Here is a 23533-nt window from a genome sequence, read left to right as displayed (position 1 = left end):
CACTGAGCCACAGCCGCTCCCCTAATCACTACCAATAACAAGATAGAGGCCAAGGACTCAGAGAAAACAACAGAGGTGCATAGTCAGGGGAGGCACTCCTGGAACTGGGGCGACGCCAGAAGGGACACAGGAAGCCCCCGGATGCAGCTCTAGCAGCCTCTTGTTACTGTTGCTCTAGCTCAGGAAAGCAAGATGCTCTCCATCCCAGGGGTGTGTGTGTGTGTGTGTGTGTGTCAAGGCCTATGTGGTTAGGGCATCTGAGCAGGAGTTTAGGGTGTGCATGTGAGAGATGGCAATCAAAGAAGAGGGAAAAGCAAATGGAAAGCAGACTCCACTCCAACGATGCAACAATGGCTGCACAAAGTCTGGGATTTTTTCTTACAAGAGAAAATCTCGGTCTGGACAAGTAATAAAGATGCTGAACAACAGCTGCTCAACCCCATGGACAAATGGTACCCTGTATTAGAGAAAATGAACATAGACAAATTTGACTGGGAACAAATAAGGAAACCAAAATATGAAGGGCTATTGTTCGGCTGATGGTGTAATCTATTGGCAACAGGGATAGACAATAGGCCGCATCCACTAAGTCAATTATGAATGTAAGCCTATTCAGTATACATCTATTTTATATAGATACTGGGTATGTTGTTAAGAGTTCATGTGTCTTCTGTAATGATTTGTTTTATAATAAGGGTATTAAAATTATTTTTTAAAAAAATCAAAGAAGAGGGAAACCACCACAGTCCAGAGAACCACGACGCAAAGTGGAGAAGATGGAAAGGCTCCCAGCTAATTCTGTTTCATTACGTGCTTCTCCTTGCGAACTATTCCAGATCGGGCAGGGTGGAAAACCAACCCAAACGGAGCCAGGCAGCGGGTGCTCTGGGCCCCAGGAATAAAGGTTTCCTCTCCGACACCTACCCTATGGAGCCACAAATTAGAGCAGATGGCCTCAGCCTCTTTGAGCCAATGGGCACCGCTGGAATTCTGCCACGGTGTGGTGGTCGTGGCCGCAAAATGGCTGTTATGAAACGGCTGCCGTGGGACGTGGAGCCAGCCACAAAATGGCTGCCACAGTGAAGATCTTTCTAATCTAATAGCCTGAGCTAATTGCTGTATGCTTTTTAAACGATAAATATTCAAATATCAATTCTTAGTGGGCTTTTTGTTTTTGTATTATGAAATATTCGTAAGTATTCTAATATCCAATTCTCTATTATTTCGTACAGATGGAGCAGAGGTCCATCAGTGGCTATCAGTCACAAGGTACAGAAAGGAACTCTGGGGCAAGTGATGCTCTGTATTCTTGGTGCTTGGGGGGGGCAAGAGTGGGAGGGCTTCTGGAGTTCTGGCCCCACTGCTGGACCTCCTGATAGCCCCTGGTATTTTTGGCCACTGTGTGACACAGAGTGTTGGACTGGATGGGCCATTGGCCTGATTCAACATTGACTTCTCTTATGTCTGGGGGAGTGATGCTCTGTATTCTTGCTGCTTGGGGGGGGCAAGAATGGGAGGGCTTCTGGAGTTCTGGCCCCACTGGTGGACCTCCTGATGGTCCTTGGGTTTTGGCCACTGTGTGACACAAAATGTTGGACTGGAGGGGCCACTGGCTCTCAGTCTGGGGCAAGTGATGCTCTGTATTCTTGGTGCTTGGGGGGGGCAATAGTGGGAGGGCTTCTAGTGTCCTGGCCCCACTGCTGGACCCTGGTATTTTTGGCCACCGTGTGACACAGAGTGTTGGACTGGATGGGCCATTGGCCTGATCCAACATTGACTTCTCTCTTATGTTCTTATACATAGACAATGGGGAAAAAACCACAATAACATAAACCAATCACAAGATAGCAAGCTCATGGATTACAAGACTGGGGGTGTGTATTTACAAAGTCATCGAAGTTAAAAAAGAAGAAGAAGAAGTTCTTTTTAAACAATGGTATCAATAAAGATATAGAACTTGAACGATCAATATTTTCAAAAGCCGTGAAACAGCCAATGTGTGCTGAAATGAGCTTAGCAAGGCTTTGAACGCCACAATAGGTCCACACAGGTGTGGCAATCCTTAAAACTCTTTAAATCTCCAGTGGCCAATCGAAAGCATCACCAGGCAACCCCCCCCCCCAACTCTCCCCACTCACTTTCTAAAGACACTTGGCGGATGCTGGGAAAGGCATCAGTGGGTGTTGTGGAATCTACAGGCTCTTGGAAAAAGTGCAGAAAAGGGCAACTAGAATGATAAAAGGGGTGGAACACTTTCCCTGTGAAGAAAGGTTAGCTTGGAGATAACGACGGCTGAGGGGTGACATGATTGAGGTTTACAAGATTATGCATGGGACAGAGCCGGTAGAGAAAGAGGTACTTTTCTCCCTTTCTCACAATACAAGAACTCGTGGGCACTCCATGAAATTGCTGAGCGGTCAGGTTAGAACGGATAAAAGGAAGTCCTTCTTCACCCAAAGAGTGATTGACTGCCACAGGAGGTGGCGGCAGCTACAAGCACGGACGGCTTCAAGAGGGGGTATTGGATAATAAACCTAAGGAGCAGAGGTCCATCAGTAGCTATTAGCCACAAGACAGAGATAGGAACTCTCGGTCTGGGGCAAGGGATGCTCTGTATTCTTGGTGGTTGGGGGGGGGGGCAACAGTGGGAGGGCTTCTAGTGTCCTGGCCCCACTGCTGGACCTCCTGAGGGCACCTGGTGTTTTTGGCCACTGTGTGACACAGAGTGTTGGGCTGGATGGGCCATTGGCCCCTGATACAACAGTGGCTTCTCTTATGTTCCTAAGGTCAGCAAGCATGAAGACGTACAGGCAGGAATCCTGCCGACTCCCTACCAGGCCCAGAGAGGGCAGGAACAGCCGTGGTGGAAACAGGGGAAAGCAAAAGAGAGGCTCGTCTGCCAGTGACCGCCCTTCCCAGGCTAGTAATCAATCGGTCCTGGTTGAGAAACCAAGTGGAAAATGCCACCCAATCCCTCCCACCGCCCAATCCCCACCCACCCCGGTTATCAAACTTGCCCCGTCTGTCCCATGGAAGAGGCACCCTCTCCTAAACTCTTTCAGGGCAAAGCAGGCCATGGAGCCCACTCTCATCTTAGCTGCCACAGACGACCAGGTGAGCACCGTGCCCTGACTTAGTCCAAGAGCAGGTGGCATGGGAAGGCCAGAAGGGACGGGAGGAGCCATCGAATTAATTACTTGCCAGACGGCCACGCTAAATGCCTTTTGTTTGGTTCCGGGACAGAGCATCTGCGGCATGAGAAAGAGGGAGCTGGGAGGAGATTTAAGGTTTGCGTGGGCTCAGGTTTGCACGGGTGACTGTAATTACCGCATGCAATCACGCCCAGGTTTAAGCAACTAGGGTATAATTAAGGACTAGCACTGGGAAGCTACGGCCTACCGAGAGATCTTGGAGTCGTAGCAGACAGCTCACTGAAAATGTCGAGACAGTGTGTGACTGCAATCAAAAAGGCCAATGCTGTGCTGGGGATTATTAGGAAGGGTATTGAAAACAAGTTAGCCAGTATCATCATGCCCCTGTATAAATCGATGGTGTGACCTCATTTGGAATACTGTGTGCAGTTCTGGTCACCACACCTTAAAAAGGATATTATAGCTTTGGAAAAAGTGCAGAAAAGGGCAACTCGAATGATAAAAGGGTCGGAACACTTTCCCTATGAGGAAAGGCTAAAGCGCTTAGGGCTCTTTAGCTTGGAGAAACGACGGCTGAGGGGTGACATGATTGAGGTTTACAAGATTATGCATGGGATAGAGCAGGTAGAGAAAGAGGTACTTTTCTCCCTTTCTCACAATACAAGAACTCGTGGGCACTCCATGAAATTGCTGAGCGGTCGGATTAGAACGGATAAAAGGAAGTCCTTCTTCAGCCAAAGAGTGATGAACACATGGAATTCACTGCCACAGAGGGTGGCGGCGGCTACAAGCATGGACGGCTTCAAGAGGGAATTAGATAAGCATATGGAGCAGAGGTCCATCGGTGGCTATTAGCCACAAGGTATAGACAGGAGCTCTCGGTCTGGGGCAAGCGATGCTCTGTATTCTTGGTGCCGGGGGGGGGGCAACAGTGGGAGGGCTTCTGGAGTTCTGGCCCCACTGCTGGACCTCCTGATGGCACCTGGTATTTCTGGCCACTGTGTGACCGAGTGTTGGACTGGATGGGCCACTGGCCTGATCCAGCACTGGCTTCTCTCTTCTGTTCTTAATTTTATTTATTTATTTATTTATTTATTTATTTATTTTTCGCATTTATATCCCGCCCTTTCCCGGAGGCTCAGGGCGGCTAACAGGGGCACCAAGTGCCAATTAAAACAATATCATATAGTTTAAAATATAGTTAAGTGGAGCAATTAGCTGGTGCCGCTGCCAGGGACCTCATGAAGTCTCCCCTTTGGCCGTTTCAAAGAGAGACAGAGGAGGTTTCTGGTCCTGAAGGTTACCCGAGGAGGAGCACAGCTTTAATTGGGGCGGCTGTGCCTGGGCGTTACTCCCTGTACTGCTTTCTTCTGCTTCAGGGGAAAAGGCAGGGTTATAAATGTGTTACAAACTGTTTTACACCGCCGGGGAGCAGCCCCGTGAGAGTCCAGGTGGATGCCTTTTTCCAGGCCGACACCACAGAGCCTTTGAATGGGAGAGGGCCAGGTGTACCAAAGGCCCAGAATCCTCGGCAGCGTTCTGCGGCAGCCCTGCTGGAGCTCCTTAGGAGCCAAGCCCCTCACGTCAGAAACGGCGAAAGAACTGCAGGGGGCTCTCAGCACATCTTCCCCCCTCTCTACTGCCAGATCACCCTCTTCTACACAGAGGTTTATGACACCTTCCACTTTAAACACTTTAAATACAAGTTTATTTAAAACAACACCGGGGGGACAGGGTTGTATACAGGGAGTGAATGACTTGTTCAGTCTTTCTTTTGTTCCTTCCCCACCCCTTTTTAACTCTGGACTGCTCTTAGGTCTTTTGGTGTAGTGGTGTAGCGTTTGGTGTCGTGGTTAAGTGCGCGGACTCTGATCTGGGAGAAGCGGGTTTGATTCCCCCACTCCTCCACTTGCAGCTGCTGGATGACCTTGGGCAAGCCATAGTCCTGTCAGAGCTGTCCTTGAAAAAGAGCCGTTTCTGTCAGAGATCTCTCAGCCCCACCCTCCTCACAGGGTGTCTGTTGTGGAGAGGGGAACGAAAAGCAGTTTGTAAGCCACTCTAAGACTCCTTCGGGTAGTGAAGGGCGGGGGTATAAATCCAATCTCTTCTCTTCTTCTTCTAGTTTTCTTCCAGACCACACACTTCCTGCACACTCCGTCTTTTATATCTCTGTTCTATCGAAGGCTCTCCCACAGTCTAGCGTCTCCTTAACCTGCTTCCCTTGCAGTTGGGTCCCTAACTAGGACTGTATAACTTTCCCCAACAGGATTTCTTATAGAGGAGCGCTATGTGTGAGTTATACACCAGGAGTTTCTCTGATTAAACTCCTCAGCCGCTGACAGGGTCCACTAGAGATGTGAAGGCCCGGGAAAAACCCGTTTTTTTCCTGAAGCCTTTTTTGGTTTTTTCCAGAAAAGTTGGAAAAATTGAAAAAAGGGGAAAAAATTGATTATGGAACATTTTATTTTAACATGATGAATAAAATATTTTAAGACAAGGTGTTCAAATATTTTCCAAATCATTTCTAAAAAATACGTATGGTATCAGATTGATCTAATTTCTGCACACTGAGGACAAGCAAGTCCTAGGTTACCAACTGAACTCTCCAATGCAAGAACAAGATGCATTTCTTCCTTTAGGAGGTATTGTCACAAGAAAAGAAAAAGGTTTCAGTTTTGTTTTTGCGTGTGGGTGGGTATTCTGTTTGTAATAACTGTTTGGATACACTATATTTTTAATATGCTAGTTGTGATAATTTCATGCCAAGTAAAAATGTCCATAAGTCATATTTTATGTTCCTAAAGTGACAGAATGACTTTCAATCTGGAAAAGAAAAAAGAAGTGCTAATGTAGCACTTCTTTCAATTTTTCCAAAAATTTCAGTTTTTTCCGGAAAAACCCGGAAAAAAAACAGGGTTTTTTCTGAGCTTCAAAATTTCCGGAAATTTTACACCTCTAGGGTCCATGTTCTCTCTCCCCCCTCCGAGAACACCCTTTCTCCCCTTCCTCTTCTGGTCAGCAGTCAGCCATTAACCACCTTTTCCAACCCTTTCCCCCTTCCCCCCAGTTCAAAACTGAAGATTCCAAAACCATTACCTCTCTCTCTCTCTCTCTCTCTCTCTCTCTCTCTCTCGGGTCATGTGACCACTCAGCTGCAGGCTACCTTTCGAGCAGCTGCCTATGCTTGTAAACCTTTGCTCTGAAATTAAGCTTTCACTAAAACTCAAAGATTTAAGGGCAGATACAGGCTACTCTGTGCCGAAAAAAAAAGGAAGCCATTCCAGATAATCATCATCGTCGTCGTATGGCACTGTGTGTAGTATAGCCAGGAGATGCTAAGATTGCCTGGCATCCAGAAGTTCTAGCTCTTTCCGTGCCGTGCACCACCAGGTGAAGAGCTAGACTTGGTTTTTTAAGGCAAGAGACGTTTTAGAGGTGGCTGGCCATTGCCTGCTTCTGCATCACGACCCTGGTATTCCTTGGAGGTCGCCCTTCCAAGTGCTAGCCAAGGCCGACCCTTGCTGAGCTTCCGAGATCTGACGAGATCGAGATCAGGCTAGGCTGGGCCATCGAGGTCAGGGGAGCCACTCCAGAATCAAGCTACTATCTTCTCATGTTCATTCCCTATCACGTTCTCTCTGCTCTGAGCCTCGCCGCGAAACGACCACACAGGCAAGAAACAAATCAATGACTGTGAGGATGAGGTGCAGAAGACACCAAACAGCTGCAGCCTTGCCAAGCACGGTCTTGGTCCCAGCTGCTCTTTAGGGTCAAGAGCAATGCTCCCTCTAAGCTGTGGGAGAGTCTTGTGAGCAAAAATTCTACTTGGTGAGCGACTGGCATTAAAGTGGTGAGCGAGCAACTTGGCTGCTGCATCAATTAGTGTCCCCTGGAGCCCTCCTTCCTGAGCGAAGGCAGAAATGTGTGAGCCGGAGGCTAAAAAACTGTGAGCGAGCTCACACTCACTCAGCTTAGAGGGAACAGTGGTCAAGCGTCACCTGCACTGGCTCGCTGGCGTCAGAACCCACAGCTAACAACGAAGTACACGCATTCAGGAACGGTTATACTTTTATTGCAAAGTTATAGATGCAGTAACAGAGGCACTGTTAAGAATGGCCACAGCCAATAGAGCATAATAGGATGTAGGGTATTCGTATGCACACACCCCCCCATGGCATTGGCCAATTAGGGACCCTCCCGCGCGCGGGATAAGTCAGGCAACTGTTAGGTGGCCACAGCTGAGAACCAGAAGTCTCTCCCGGTACATAGGAGCCCTCCAGACAACACAACCTCCTCCTGCACATCTGTAGAGATAAGCATTTCGGCAAAGGCAGAACAGCAGGGATAGGAATGCAATAGCAATTCACAAGACACAGAATGAACTCCCCAACCCCCATGGCAGCATAGCTGACAGCTGGTGGGCCCAGACTGTTCCTCTGGGGCCCTGCATTCTGCTGTGGTGCCGCGGGTCACAAAACCCAAAGCCCGGACAGGAACTCCCCAGCAACTCACCAAGTAGTCATCTGGCCGGATGCCGAAGAGCTCCCGGAAATAGCGGAAGGCGACGGGGGCGTAGGTCTTGAAGCGGAAGTCGTTGTAGTGATGGGCCGGCGTGAGGTTGCTGCCTTCGCTGGAGCGGAAGAGGAGAAAGTGAGCACCCTCATGCCCCTTTAAAAGCCCACCCCCCCCTCCAGAAGCCTGAGGCCTGTCAGAGACCACGTGCTTTCAGGCAACGCTTTGTGCATCAGCTCTTTTACCAAAGAAGCTTTGCATTCTAGGGGAACGTGTGGCCGGCACACTCGGAACATAAAGGGGGACGCATTACCCCACGTGTACTGAGAATTATGCCCTCCCTGGAACACCATTTCCTGCACACGTCAAGACACGCCGCCTGTCGGGAAACTATCATCCTAGAACAGACTTTGAGAGCTAATCAGAGCTTTTTTTGTAGAAAAAGCCCAGCAGGAACTTATTAGCATAATAGGCCACACCCAACAGCAGAAACTCATTAGCATATTAGGCCACACCCCCATGTTTTCCCTTGGCTTTCCCGCAGGGAACCTGGGCAAGCCCCCCCTTGAAGGGAAGGCAGTTTAAACTGCCTTCCCTTGGCTTGCCTGGGCACTCCGTGGCTACGGGGAGCCCGGGCAAGCCAGCCCTTGGACAGGCCGGAGAAGGCACGGGGAGGCATATAAATGGGGGGTGGGTCGCTTTCCAGGCCTTCCCTCTACAGCCACACATGCAGAGGCTTTGTCTGTAGTGGGCGTGGCCAGCTCTGAAGCCAGCCGGAACTCCGTCCCTGTGCGTTCCTGCCCAAAAATAGCCCTGGAGCTAATATATATTTTGTTAGCTGGCTTGAGGGTGCAGAGATGAGGCAGGGCCACCGGGAACGGCTGTAGCTCAGTAGAAGAGCCTCTGTTTCGCACGCGGAAGATCCCAGGTTCAATCCTTGACCTCTCCACTTAAAAAGGACCAGGCCCCAATGGTTTTAATGCTGACAGCAGCAAAAACATTAATTGCACGATTATGGAAATCAGAAAAGATCCCAACCCTTAAACAATGGTTTCCTAAACTATGGGTGAGGACTATGGGACCAGTTAGCATCTGAACTGCTTCGCACAGAACACCCTTTGAAAAACCTCCGGCTTCGTAGAAAAACGGTATACCTTTTTTTGACATACGTTACAACAGTGGACAAAGACGTGAGTGCCTTACCTGCTAGATATGTCGAGTTTATATTTTATTAAATCGTTTTAAAAACTGTTATTTAATTGTTGCTATAATCTTTATCATACATTGTTAACTTTCTGTACAAGACCCCATAGCTTGCTTGTTTTTCTGTGTGTAATACTTTCGATAAAATTTATTTATTTATTTATTTATTACCTTAGATTTACTATACCGCCCTAACCCCCGAAGGGGTCTCTGGGCGGTTCACATTTTTCGTTCTAAGAACTGATTATTCCCTATCTTGGGCCACAACTAGGATTGGGGGGGGGGGCCCCTGTGTTTTTTTAAAGGACCAGGCCGTAGGTGATTTGAAAGACCTCTGCCTGAGACCCTGGAGAGCCACTGCCAGTCTGAACGGACCATCCTGACTTTGATGGACCAGACATCTGATGCTCTATAAGGCAGCTTCATGTGTGAGCAAATATTTAAATTCCAAAGAATAAGAGAAAAAAGGTCTCCCTCACCCCATGGTTGCATGGCACAAAGCTCCTGCCCCAAACCATGCAGCCTCCATCACTCCCCCTGGAGACGGAAAACATGAATCTGCGAATCTGCCTGACACAAAGTTAAGCCATCTGTTCCTGTAGCTCTGCATTCTGATCAGAAGCAGCTTTGGCAAGGTCTCAGTAGAAAGCATGAAAAACCGCTGCCTGAAGTGACAGAAAGTGAATGAAAGATACATAAAAGTAATATTTGAATACCAAGTTCAGTAACACGATAACCATATAGTAAGATAAAGCCAAGGTATCCTTGCAAGAAAGAAAGTCCCCAAAGTATTCAGTGTGTCTCACTCCTATTGTATGATAATTCCATAGTCCAACTTGACATTCATTCATGGTAGGGTGGACTGAGATATAGTTCCTGGAGAATCCACATAGTCTTGAAATGATGTGTTGTCCGGATACAAGCTGCCGCGTTTCGAATGATTCTTTTTCAAAACCAACAGGCTACGGTGGGATTCAGTCTCAGCAGTAGCATCATCAGAAGCCAGTTTATCCAATCACAAAGGATCATGTGTTATTGAACTTGGTATTAAAATATTACTTTTGTATATCTTTCATTCACTTTCTGTTACTTTAGCCAGCGGTTTTTCGTGCTTTGTACTAATTACAGGGCTCTTTTTGTAGAAAAAGCCCAGCAGGAACTCATTAGCATAATAGGCCACACCCAACAGCAGAAACCCATTAGCCTATTAGGCCACAACACTGACAGCACAGCTCATTAGCATATGAGGTCACACCCCCATGTTACCAGAAGTGTGGTCATCCAGCCACACCCACCTTTTGCTTCTTATTCTGTTTACCTTGTTTGTCGTCAAAACCCAGGGCTTTTTTTGTAGCAGGAACTCCTTTGCATATTAGGCCACACACCCCTAATGTAGCCAATCCTAATGAGTTCCTGCTGTTGGGTGTGGCCTGTTATGCTAATGAGTTCCTGCTGGGCGTGGCCACCTCGGGAGCCAGCCGGAACTCCGTTCCTGTGCGTTCCTGCCCAAAAATAGCCCTGCTAATTCATATATGCAGGTTCCCCTTCTTCTTCTTGTTATTCTTCGCAAGGTCTCAGGCAGAGCACGGCGTTCTTTCCTGCTGGGAAATGAATGGGGGGTGTGTGCAACACCTGTTCCCTGCGACCGAGGCAAGACCACTCCCCATGAAAGCCTGGAAAACCTGACCTGACCTTTGCCAGTTTTAGCACGGAAGGAACTATTTCCCCTGCTGGCTCGCCACCCCTCCCGCCATCCCCCGTGCTTGAGAAGCCAGTAACTGAGACGGGCGAACGCTCACCTGGGGAAGAAGATGCTCTCCACTACGTAGAAGTCCTGCATGAGGACATCGCGCTCTGGCTTGGTGCTCAGGCTTCCCACCGTGTGGGTGATCCCGAGCTGGATGGCGCCTTTGAGGGCGGACGATGTTGTCTGGAGGGCGGCAAAGACAAAGAGCGGGGGGGGGGGTCACACACCTCTCTTTTGCAAAGGCAGATGAAAAGGTTCCTTTCAGGAGGGGAACACGGCTCTGCGGAAGCCATTCCCACCAATCGGGTGGGGCTTTCTTTTTGTTGTTTTACTTTTAAAGCTGGTTTTATATTCCTTTATACAATTCGGTTGGCCCTTGTTTTTGCAAACCATCTCGGAAAGGGCTGTTTAACGGCAAGGCACAAAGACGTTTCGAAAACCCAGAAAGGGATCAGATTCCCTCTTCCTAAACCTGTATCTCAAAGTCAGAGTCCAGCGGCACCTTTAAGACCAAACCTCCTAAGGAAGTTTAGAAAACGAATAGAGGGCCAAAAGTTAAAAACCTAAGAAGTGTGCAAAATAGTGTTTATTACAAAGACAAATAAAAACCTAGCAGGGGCCCAAATAAAGCCGTATAAAATGTACAAAGTTGCAAATACACAGAAAAGAGAACAGTGTATATGACCTGACCCATTTCAGCTCACAAGAGCCTTCTTCAGAGGTCAAATAGTGCAAAACATAATAAGCAACAGAGTCCCTGTGACACATGTAAGGCAATTAACAATAAATAAATAAATAAAATAGGACCAAAATTGGAATTTCCAATATGGAATTGAATGACACATCAAAAAGTTTCTATTTGGGCTCACAAACATATCCGGCCTTGCATCAGAAGTTGTTGTATGAGCTGGAAATATTATGTACCTTCCAGTTTAGGTCCTAAGAGTGCAACTAGAATTGCCTTGTCAGGGACAATGTGCCATCAATATGTAACAGGGTTAGGGCACCTTTAAGACCAACTAAGTTCTATTCAAGGCGTGACCTTTTGTGTGCAAAGCACACTTCGTCAGACACGGTCGAGGTTTACAGGATTATGCACGGGATAGAGCAGGTAGAGAAAGTAGTACTTTTCTCCCTTTCTCACAATACAAGAACTTGTGGGCACTCCATGAAATTGCTGCGCAGTTGGGTTAGAATGGATAAAAGGAAGTCCTTCTTCACCCAAAGAGTGATGAACACTTGGAATTCACTGCCACAGGAAGTGGCAGCGGGTACAAGCATGGACAGCTTCAAGAGGGAATTGGATAAGCATATGGAGCAGAGGTCCATCAGTGGCTATTAGTCACAAGGTATAGATAGGAGCTGCGGTGGCTCAAGTGGTTAAGACGCTGAACTGCAGGCTGTGGAAGGTCAGTAGTTCAGCAGTTCGAGACCCGGGTGCCGCATGACGGAGTGAGCTCCCATCTCTAGTTCCAGCTCCTGCCAACCTAGCAGTTTGAAAGCAAGAAATTGCAAGTAGATAAATAGGTAGCACTTCGGTGGGAAGGTAACAGTGTTCCATGCACCTTGGTCTTTAGTCATGCCGGCCACATGACCACGGAAACGTCTTCGGACAGCGCTGGCTCTTCGGCTTTGAAACAGAGATGAGCACCGCAACCCTAGAGTCGGATTCGACTGGCTTTCGAGCAAGGGAACCTTTACCTTTATAGATAGGAACTCTCCATTTGGGGCAAGGGATGCTCTGTGTTCTTGGTGCTTGGGGGTGGGGGGGCAACAGTGGGAGGGCTTCTAGTGTCCTGGCCCCACTGCTGGACCTCCTGAGGGCCCCTGGTATTTTTGGCCACTGTGTGACCCAGAGTGCTGGACTGGAGGGGCCACTGGCCTGATCCAACGTTGGCGTCTCTTATGTTCTTAATTATCTGACGAAGTGTGCTTTGCACATGAAAGCTCACACCTTGAATAAAACTTTGTGGGTCATAAAGCTGCTACTGGATTCTAACTTTGTTCTACTGCTTCAGACCAACACAGATGCCCACTTTGATCTAAACCTGTTATCTATCCCTCTTTCTCTGACATGCGGCTTGCTAATTCCCTCCACTTACACTTGAGGAGACCCCTCAGCACTACCTTTTGTGCTGCAAGGGCAGACGGAAGACAAAGCTCTTGGCTACGGCGGCTGTTTCTCATGCCTTGGGCGCGTGGATCCTTTTGGGGTTATTTCTTCAAAACACACACTCCGCCATCTTTGTACCACAAAGAGTCCCCCCCCTCCCCCCAAATGCTGTGTTTCTCAGGCACCTAACTGGTTATATTGCAAAACTACTTAAAGAAAGTAAAGAAAGAGGGTGCAGAAGAGAGCGATGAGGGTGATTGGGGGTCTGGAGACTGAGCCCTTCCAGGAAAGGCTGAGGGCCCTGGGAATGTTTAGTTTGGAGAAGAGGAGATTGAGAGGGGGGGGGGACGTGGCTGCTCTCTTTAAATATCTGAAAGGCTGTCATTTGGGAGGAGAGCAAGGAGCTGCTCCAGTTGATGGCAGAGGATAGGACCCGAAGCAATGGGTTGAAATCACATGCAGAAAGGTATCGGCTGGAGATCAGGAAAAACTCTTTCACGGTCAGAGTGGTTCAGTGGTGGAATTGGCTGCATAGGGAGGTGGGTGAGCTCCCCTTCACTGGCAGCTTTCAAGAAGAGGCTGGATGGATATTGGTCAGGGAGGCTCTAGGCTGGTCCTGCATTGGGCAGGGGGTTGGACTAGATGATCTGTATGGACCCTTCCAACTCTCTAGGATTCTAGGATTCAAAATACAAACTATACGAGCAGGGGTCATTTTGCAGAAAAAAAGAGGTGCAGGAGCTCATTAGTATAACTCATTAGCATAACTTATTTGCATATGCCACACCCCCTGACATCCCCGGAAGTGTGTCAGAAGGCAACACCCACCGCTCAGGCTCCACTGGACTGTTTTAGATTGCTAGCTATGGGGGGGGGGAGGACGTGCAGATCTGTCCTCACAGAGGGGGAGAGCTTGTGCCTGAATAAAACTTGGTCTTAAAGGTGCCGCTGGACTGTTTTGGACCAGGGGGCCGGGGGCTCTGCAACTTACCTGGCTGCTTCTTGCTCTGACTGAGGGCTGCTGGGAGCAGGGGGTGGGGCTTGTTGCATGTGCCCGCCCCCTGGGCTCTTTACTGCCGGAGCTCCGCTCCTGTGCGCTCCTGCAGGAAATGTCCCCTGTATACGAGGCTCTTGACATCCCATACTGCAGTAAATTAGCCACATGTCCTATGGGGGCCAGTGTTGTACAGTGACTAAGGTGTCATACTAGGATCTGGGAGGCCCAGATTTAAACACTTTAGGCTGATCCTGCACCGAGCAGGGGGTGGGACTAGATGGCGTGGCCCCTCCCAACTCTGTGGTTCTACGAATCCCTGCTCTGCTATGGATGCTTGCTGGGCGACCCTGGGCCAGTCACACACTCTCAGCCTCACCGACCTCACAGGATCGTTAGAAGGACAAAATGGAGGAGAGGCGAAGGACGCCAGCGGCTTTGGGCGCCATTGGAGATAAATTAAGTAAAATGATTTTTTTTAAAAAATAATTAAAATAAAACGCAGCCGGGAAAGACAATGGAAACGGACCGGTGAATTTGGAATGTTATGATTCCACCAAAAACAGTGAATGTCTGCCTGCACGCACACGAAAGCTATAAGGGATCTTTTTGTAGCAGGTACTCATTTGCATATTAAGCGACACACCCCTAATGTAGCCAATCCTCCAAGAGCTTACAGTAGCTCCTGTAAGAAGAGCTCTGTAAGCTCTTGGAGGATTGGCTACATTAGGGGGTGTGTGGCCTAATATGCAAAGGAGTTCCTGCTATAAAAAGAGCCCTATAACCCAGAATTAAACCTTTTTGGTCTTAAAGGTGCCACCGGACTCAAACTCTTGTTCTATGAAGGTCAAGGACAGAGAAGCAGGCAGAGGAGGAGAAGGAGGCGACGGTGGTTGGATTTATACCCTGCCCTTCACTACCCGAAGGAGTCTCAGAGCGGCTTCCAAACTCCTTTTCCCTTCCCCTCCCCACAACGGACACCCTGTGAGGTAGGTGGGGCTGAGAGAGCTCTTGACAGAAACGGCTCTTTCAAGGACAGCTCTGAGAGAACTTGTGACTGGCCCAAGGTCATGCCAGCAGGTGCATGCGGAGGAGTGGGGAATCAAACCTGGCTCTCCCAGATTAGAGTCCGTGCTCTTAGCCACTATGCCAAACTGGCAATCATCTAGGCAGGGCTTTTGGGATAGAAAAAGCCCAGCAGGACCTCATTAGCATATTAGGCCACACCCCTGAGAGCAGCTGCAGGGAGCCCGGGCAAGCCCTTGGAAGGAAGGGAAGGTATTTTAAACTGCCTTCCCTTGGCTTGCCCGGGCACCCCTTCCCTCTGTAGCCACGCGCACAGAGGTTTTGGCTGTAGTGGGCGTGGCCAACTCTGAAGCCAGCCTGAACTCAGTTCCTGTGCGCTCCTGCCCAAAAACAGCCCTGCATCTAGTTATGGTTCTTTTGGTTCTGGCCCCTGAAAAGCCCCAGAACACCATGGTTGCCTTCCGGGATCCGAGTTTCAGCCAGGCAAGGCAACTCTTATGCTCTTAGAATGGTTGGGTTTCTCCTGTGTTCTTATGGATGGGCCGCTGGCCTGATCCAACATGGCTCCTCTTATGTTCTTATGATGTCAAAAGCCCTTCTTCCTGTGCCTTCTCCATGTGCAACCGGCGGCACTGTTTTGTGTCTTTGCTGAAGGGGAGCTAACACCACACCTCAAAAAGGATATTATAGCCTTGGAAAAAGTGCAGAAAAGGGCAACTCGAATGATAAAAGGGGCGGAACACTTTCCCTATGAAGAGAGGTTAAAGCGCTTAGGGCTCTTTCGCTTGGAGAAACGATGACTGAGGGGTGACATGATCGAGGTTTATAAGATTATGCATGGGAAAGAGCAGGTAGAGAAAGAGGTACTTTTCTCCCTTTCTCACCATACAAGAACTCGTGGGCACTCCATGAAATTGCTCAGCGGTCGGGTTAGAATGGATAAAAAAGGCCTTCACCCAAAGAGTGATTAACACTTGGAATTCACTGCCACAGGAAGTGGTGGCGGCTACAAGAATGGACGGCTTCAAAAGAGAATTAGATAAGCATATGGAGCAGAGATCCATCAGTGGCTATTAGCCACAAGGTATAGATAGGGGCTCTGGGGCAAGGGATGCTCTGTCTTCTTGGTGCTGGGGGGGGTGAACAGTGGGAGGGCTTCTAATGTCCTGGCCCCACTGGTGGACCTCCTGATGGCACCTGGTATTTCTGGCCACTGTGTGAGTGTTGGACTGGATGGGCCTTTGGCCTGATCCAACATTGGCATCTCTTATGTTCTTATGTTCTTAACCCCCTCGTCGACCCCCACCGCCTACTTCAACAGGCCACTTCACCTGGGCACCTGCACAAGGCGTGAACAGTCCTCTCCTCCTCCATGAGTCGGTCAGGCCATAAACGCTTCCCGGCTTTCACAGGTGACCCCGCTGAGTCACCTGTGCCATCGCACCTGGTGCAGGTGCCCTGACTCCACTGACAAAGCTCCGAAAGATGTCAGCAGCCTCACTACTGGAGCAACACAACCTGGAGAGCCAGTTTGGTGTAGTGGTTGAGTGTGCGGACTCTAATCTGGGAGAACCGGGTTTTATTCCCCACTCCTCCACTTGCACCTGACTGGATGGCCATGGGCAAGCCGTAGTTCTGATAAGAGCTGTTCTTGAAAAAAGAGCCGTTTCTGTCAGAGCTCTCTCAGCCCCACTGACCTCACAGGGTGTCTGTTGTGGGGAGGGGAAGGGAAAGGAGTTTGTCAGCCGCTCTGGGACTCCAAGTGAAGGGCGGGGTATAAATCCAATCTCCTCCTCCTCCTCCTCCTCCTGAACGTCACCCTTCCCTGGACCTGAAACACTCTCCCAGCCTGGCTCGAGAGAGAGGTCACTGTGGGCGGCCGACCCGCCAAGCAAATTTGGGCATCTGGTCTCAGAGAGAGGAACCTCCCAGGATTCCCGGGCAACAGGAAAGGGACGGATACAACTGAAGACTGAGAGGGACATGGAAAGTTTCCAACCTCCTAGGAAAGGGGGGAGGGGAGAAAGAGGAGAACAAGGAAGGGACCTCAGCAGGCGCAATGGAAACACATTTCTCCCCCCGCCCTCCCAAAGGCCCTCTGGGGTGGGGCACAAAGACCCTCTTTGCAAATACGTTTGCACAGAAGAAGGAGAAGATAGAAGAGGAAGAGGAGGAGGAGACGACTGGATTTATACCCTACCCTTCACTACCCAAAAGTATCTCAGAGCGTCTTACCATCTCCTTTCCCTCCCCACAACAGACCCCCTCGAGGTCAGTGGGGCTGAGAGAGCTCTTGACAGAAATGGCTCTTTTTCAAGGACAGCTCTCATCAGAACTACGGCTTAGGAACATAGAACATAAGAACATAAGAGACGCCGATGTTGGATCAGGCCAAAGGCCCATCCAGTCCAACACTCTGTGTCACACAGTGGCCAAAAAATACCAGTGCCATTAGGAGGTCCACCAGTGGGGCCAGGACACTAGAAGCCCTCCCACTGTTGCCCCCCCCAAGCATCCCTTGCCCCAGAGTCCCTATCTATACTTTGTGGCTAATAGCCACTGATGGATCTCTGCTCCATATGCTTATCTAATTCCCTCTTGAAGCCGTCCATGCTTGTAGCACCCACCACTTCCTGTGGCAGTGAGTTCCACGTGTTAATCACTCTTTGGGTGAAGAAGGACTTCCTTTTATCCGTTCTAACCCGACCGCTCAGCAATTTCATGGAGTGCCCACGAGTTCTTGTCTTGTGAGAAAGGGAGAAAAGTACCTCTTTCTCTACCTGCTCTACCCCTGCATCATCTTATAAACCTCGATCATGTCACCCCTCAGTCGTCGTTTCTCCAAGCTAAAGAGCCCTAAGCGCCTTAACCTTTCCTCATAGGGAAAGTGTTCCAACCCAAGGCCATCCAGCCAGGTGCACGTGGAGGAGTGGGGAATCAAATCCGGTTCTCCCAGATTAGAGTCCGCGCACTTCACCACTACACCGAACTGGCTCCATGGTGACTTTGTACTGGCCCATTAGGTATTTGTGACCTAGAAAGACTGTTTTAAATTTATGTAGATATTTATACTCTGTGTTTCTTTCCAGTGGGGACCCCGAAGCAATGTCCCGTCTTTTGCTTTGTGTTCGCAATAACCCTGTGAGGCGAGTTAGGCTGAGAGAGTGAAGGAGAAGAGATTGGATTTATACCCCGCCCTTCACTACCCAAAGGTGTCTCAGAGCGGCTCACAAACTCCTTTCCCTTCCCCTCCCCACAACAGACACCATGTGAGGCGGGTGGGGCTGAGAGAGCTCTTGACAGAAACTGCTCTTTTCCAAGGACAGCTCTTATCAGAACTACGGCTTGCCCAAGGTCATCCAGCCAGGTGCAAGTGGAGGAGTGGGGAATCGGACCCGGTTCTCCCAGATTAGAGTCCGCGCACTTAACCACGACCAGGGGTCATTTCGTAGAAAAAGAGGTGCAGGAGCTCATTAGCATAACTCGTTACCATAGCTTATTTGCATATGCCACACCCCCTGACATCCCCGGAAGTGTGTCAGAAGGCAACACCCACCGCTCAGGCTCCACTGGACTGTTTTGGGTTGCTAGCTATTGGGGGGGGGTGAAAGTACAGATCTGTCCTCGCAGAGGAGGGAGAGCTGGTACCTGAATAAAACTTGGTCTTAAAGGTGCCACTGGACTCTTTTGGCTTGCTAGCTATGGGGGGGAACGCTCAGATCTGCCCTCACTGAGGAGGGAGAGCTTGTACCTGAAAAGGGGGGGGGCTCTGCAACTTACCGGGCTGCTTCTTGCTACTCATGGCCCGACTGAGGGTTGCTGGGAGCAGGGGGCGGGGCTTGTTGCATGTACCCGCCCCCTGGGCTCCTTACTGCCGGAGCTCCGCTCCTGTGCACTCCCGCAGGAAATGACCCCTGGCCATGACACCAAACTGGCAGCCCAAGCTCGCCCAGTAAACTTGCACAGTAGAGTGGGGAATGTGGAGTCCCCCAGATGCTACCCAGACACTCTAACCGCTACATCAGTCTGGCCCTTGCACACCGACTCACCAGCCCAATTTCTATCGAGTTTCCTTCTTGCTTGACCATGGACAGCCACATTTAGGTCCAACAATGGCCATTAGCTACAAGTTATAGAAGGAACACTCTGTCTGGGGCAGTGATGCTCTGTCTTCTTGGTGCTTGGGGGGATGGCCATGGTGGAAGGGCTTCTGGAGTTCTGGCCCCACTGGTGGACCTCCTGATGGCCCCTGGGGTTTGGCCACTGTGTGACACAGAGCGTTGGACTAGACGGGCCATCGGCCTGATTCAACATGGCTCCTCTTGTGTTTTTATGATATCAAATGGCAGCACTACTTTGTGTCTGTGCTCTATCCTGCTATGGTCAGGCCTCACCTTGAGTCCTGTGTCCAGTTTTGGGCACCACATTTTAGGAAGGATGTTGACAAGCTTAAGCGTGTCCAGAAGAGGGCAACCGGGATGGTGAGAGGGTTGGGATCCAAGTCTTACGAGGAAAGGCTGAAAGAGTTGGGTCTGCTTAGCCTGGGAAAGAGAAGGCTTAGAGGGGACATGATTGCAGTCTTCAAGTATCTGAAGGGCTGTCATGTAGAAGATGGAGTGGATCTATTGTCTCTTGCTCTGGATTGCAAGACTAGATCTAATGGGTGGAAATCACAAGGGAGTCAATACCGGCTAAATATCAGGAGAAACTTCCTAACTTGTTGTCGAAGGCTTTCACGGTTGGAGTGCATTATTTGCTGTAGATTTTCCGGGCTGTGTGACCACAGCCACACAACCCAGAAAATCTACAGCAACTAACAAACTTCCTAACTGTCAGAGTGGTTGAGCAGTGGAACAGACTGCCTCGGGAGGTGGTGGATGCTCCTTCGCTGGACGTTTTGAAGCAGAGGCTGAACGACCATCTTTCGGGCATGTTGTAGGTATGTAGGGCTATCTTTCAAGCTATGCTCCTGCAGAGTGCCGGGGGTTGGACTAGATGACCTGCATGGTCCATTCCAACTCTAACTTTCTATGATTCTATGAGGGGCAGCTAACCCCCTCCTCTGCCCCCTGCCCACTGCAATAAGCTGCTTCCATCCCAAACACCCACCAAAGTCTCCTGCCCTGTTGCTTTTTGGTGGTTACCCCCCACCCCAAACTCTCTGGAGCCACTCTTCTACGATCCCAAATGGCCCTGTGCTGGAGGTTACCCCCAGGTCAGCTGGCAGCGTGCCCCCCCCCCAACAAAGCAACCAGCTGTACAAGATGACCAAGGGTGGCAGTCCCTAACCCTCACCTCGCCCCGTTGTTTCACTCAAGTGTTATACTAAACAGTCCAACCCCCTGTTCGATGTATCCTGGGCTTAACTTTTAATCTCCAGAGATAAAAGATGCACGGTTGGGGCCTCTCCACCCTGGAGACTCATCCCCGGGGACACTTTTAACAGGAGGGTTGGCCGTCACCCCCGACTCTTTCGCAGGGTGGGGGGGAGGAAAAGAGATCACCCACTTTTGCTACGGCATCACACGTGTGTGTGCGTGTGAGCGTGCACTCTTTACTTAACTGAAACACCCAAGCTATTAGTCCTTATGACTACAAAGGCAGGCTTGGACGCGCCCACCGGCAAAAATCTCAGAAAGTGAAAGAAGAGCGGGTCTTAAGAGGGTAACGGGGTCAGGGAGTTAACAGACTGCACTGAGACAGATCAAGATGGAGAGCTGTGTGACGACCAACAAGATTTGTGGCAGGGTAGGAGCCGTTGTTTGTGAGCTCGCTTCTGGAATTGCAAGCACTGACAGTCACTGTTCTCTCAACTTGCGTGTCCGTCCCCCCCCCCTCCCCCCCCCCAGTTCTGCAATATTTCCTAAGAAACACCAGAAGAGCCCTGCTGAATAACACCAGAGAGGTTCCATCCAGTCCAGCCTCCGGTCTCACACAGGGGCCAGCCAGTTCCTCTGGAGGGCCAACAACAGGGCAGAGAAGCCTTCCCCTTGGAAGAACCTCAGAAGAGCCCTGTGGGGTCAGACCAGGGAGGGTCCATCCAGTTTAGCCTCCTGTCTCACACAGGGGCCAGTCGGTTCCTCTGGAGGGCCAGCAACAGGGCAGAGAGGCCGAGGCCTTCCCCTGATAAGGACAGCAGAAGAGCCCTGCTGGGTCAGACCACTGAGGGTCCATCCAGTCCAGCATCCTGTCTCACACAGTGGCTAACCAGTTCCTCTGGAGGGCCAGCAACAGGGCAGAGAGGCCGAGGCCTTCCCCTGAGGAGAGCATCAGAACAGCCCTGCTGGGTCAGACCAGGGAGGGTCCATCTAGTCCAGCATCCTGTCTCACAAAGGGGCCAGCCTGGAGGGCCAGCAACAGGGCAGAGAGGCCAAGACCAGTGTTCCCTCTGAGCTGAGTTACTGTGAGCTAGCTCAGTTTTTTAGCCTCCAGCTCACAAGTTTTTGTCTTAGCTCAGGAAGGAGGGCTCCGCAGCAAAGTAATTTTTGCAGCAGCCAAATCGCTCGGTCACAACTTTAATACTGGTTGCTCACAAAGTAGGACTTTTTGCTCACGAGACTCCACAGCTTAGAGGGAGCGTTTGGCTGCGACTGTCCCGATGCAGCCTCCTGGCACGGGCATTCGGAGGTTTGCTGCCTCCGAACGTGGAGGTTCCCTTTAGTCACCATGGCTAGTAGCCACTGATAGATCTCCCCTCCATGTCAAGGACTTTGAATGCTCTGTGTGACACTCTAACCAGACTTCCCTGCTCCCCGTGACTCAGAGGAGCGGTATTATGCAAAATAAGTCCACCGAGCCAGCTGTCTAAGCATGGACAAAATTAGAAGAAGGAGATTGGATTTATACTCCGCCCTTCACTACCCTAAGGAGTCATTACAACCTCCTTTCCCTTCCCCTCCCCGCAACAGACACCCTGGGAGGCAGGCGGGGCTGAGAGAGCTCTTGACAGAAACTGCTCTTTTTCAAGGACAGCTCTTGTCAGAACAATGGCTTGCCCAAGGCCATCCAGCCAGGTGCAAGTGGAGGAGGAGTGGGGAATCAAACCCGGCTCCCCCAGATTAGAGTCTGTGCACTTAACCACCACACCAAACTGGCTCTCTGTTTACCCAGATCTCCCACCACACTGTAAGCACACAGTACCCTGCTCACACGGAGAGCCTCGGCCCACCGGCTCTGGGGTGGGAAGGGGGCACGAGGACAAACCAAGAAAGCTTAAATATTTTCCTGGGCATAGAACAAAGGGGAATGTGTGTGAAATCCCAAACAATCCAAAGAAGAACGATCACAACAAGCCAACGCAGTGCCTCAGGGGAAGGTGGAGGCCAGCAACGCTCACGACAACAAGCCAGAAGGAAACAGGAAGTGGTGCCTCCCGGCACTCTCACGCTTGCACAAGCAGCAGCGACTCCTGTGAAAAGCCAGGGAGGCACTCCAGAAAGCAGAGGGGGAGATGCCCTGCGCCAGGGTGCCAGCGCTGGGGGTTTGGGTCGACTCCTATCGGACCCAAGCAGCCCCAGCCAATGTTCCCTCTAAGCTGTCGGGTCTTGTGAGCAGAAATTCTACTTTGTGAGCTACCGGCAATAAAGTCGTGAGCGAGCCATTTGGCTACTGCATCAATGAGTTTGCTCTGGAGCCCTCCTTCCTGAGCTGAGACAAAAATGTGTGAGCCGTTGAACATGCTCCCAGAAACATATAGCAAAACAACCAAATATGTGATTATATATCTTTTTACAACAGCCAGAATATTGTTAGCCAAAAAATGGAAAGAAGAAGGACTGCCCTCTAAGAAAGAAGTAATAGATAAAATGTTGTCAGTAGTGGAAATGGATAGACTAAGTTTGACAATACAAGGTAATAGCAAGGAGATATTTGAAAAACGATGGAAGATGTTTTATGTAGGGTTAGATAAGGAGAATAGGTATGACTCACAAGAATGAGAAATGTAAACCGATGATATGATGTAAACTGAAAATCATAAATAAACAGTTTAAAAAAAATGTGTGAGCCGGAGGCTAAAAAAACGTGACCTGGCTCACACTGACTCAGCTTAGAGGGAACACTGGCCCCGGCTGAGTGGAGCCGTGCTACTGAACGAGGTGGCGGAAACACGGCAGAGCGCCAGTTCTTCCGACCTCTGCCTCTTTCCAAATCCACTGTGCTCTGGTCCCACCCCCACCGCCACCCACCCCTCCCTTCAACCACAGGCGAGATTTGTGGCTTCTGCCCACACGTGGCCACTTACGTGGAACGACCACTGTCCAGCCGAGGGGGTCTCGCTAACATCCATTTAATCCGGGCGCAGGGAAGCGGGTTCGGAGGCAGGACGGGCTGGCACATACTGAGACGGCTCCCCAGTTAACTCAGGGGCCGGGGACCCAAGGGCTGCCCATTTAAATACGCTCGTTGTGCGGAGAGACCGGGGGAAAAGACAGGAGTATGCCAAAAAAAAAAAAAATCAAATCCTGGCGAAATTCCAAGCTGGCTGCTCCCTCCCAGGGCCCTTCTGGCAGCTACGAGGGTAGGAAAAAATCCCAGGAAAAAGCAACTCTCCCGAAGGCTTAAGAGAAGTCCGGACTCAGAGTCGGAAAAAAGGCGACAACGCTTTGGCCTTCGCCCCCTGGATCTGCCGGCATGTGCTTGCTGGCAGCCGCTTGTGATGAGGTTTGACGTTTACCTGAACGGCCTCCACCTTTTATGCTCCTGCGGATGACTCAGATGCTCGAGAATGTGGGGCGGAGGAATCTAATGGAGGGAGGAGGGAAGGAACGAGAGAGAGAGAGACACAC

The 23533-nt window shown here is 50.2% G+C and overlaps 1 protein-coding gene across 3 annotated transcripts in view; it reads right to left on the bottom strand.

Moving 5' to 3' along the window:
- PIP5K1A (phosphatidylinositol-4-phosphate 5-kinase, type I, alpha) overlaps nt 1-23533 on the bottom strand; it is a 119057-nt gene that overhangs the window by 44608 nt on the left and 50916 nt on the right. For 2 of the 3 annotated variants that reach the window (XM_015424512.1, XM_015424513.1), the window contains exons 4-5: nt 10667-10797; nt 7665-7782 (exon numbers count right to left, since the gene is read on the bottom strand). In XM_015424512.1, the coding sequence (XP_015279998.1) occupies nt 7665-7782; nt 10667-10797 (249 nt within the window). Of the gene's footprint in view, nt 1-7664; nt 7783-10666; nt 10798-22989; nt 23368-23533 lie in introns of those variants that run through there. The other variant, XM_015424514.1, reaches the window with a different exon arrangement.

The sequence above is a fragment of the Gekko japonicus genome, unplaced genomic scaffold, assembly GCF_001447785.1.
Source record: "Gekko japonicus isolate JY-2015 unplaced genomic scaffold, Gekko_japonicus_V1.1 scaffold142, whole genome shotgun sequence".
In the NCBI taxonomy this organism is placed as follows: Eukaryota; Metazoa; Chordata; class Lepidosauria; order Squamata; family Gekkonidae; genus Gekko; species Gekko japonicus.
This window is presented reverse-complemented; position numbering and strand designations above follow the sequence as displayed.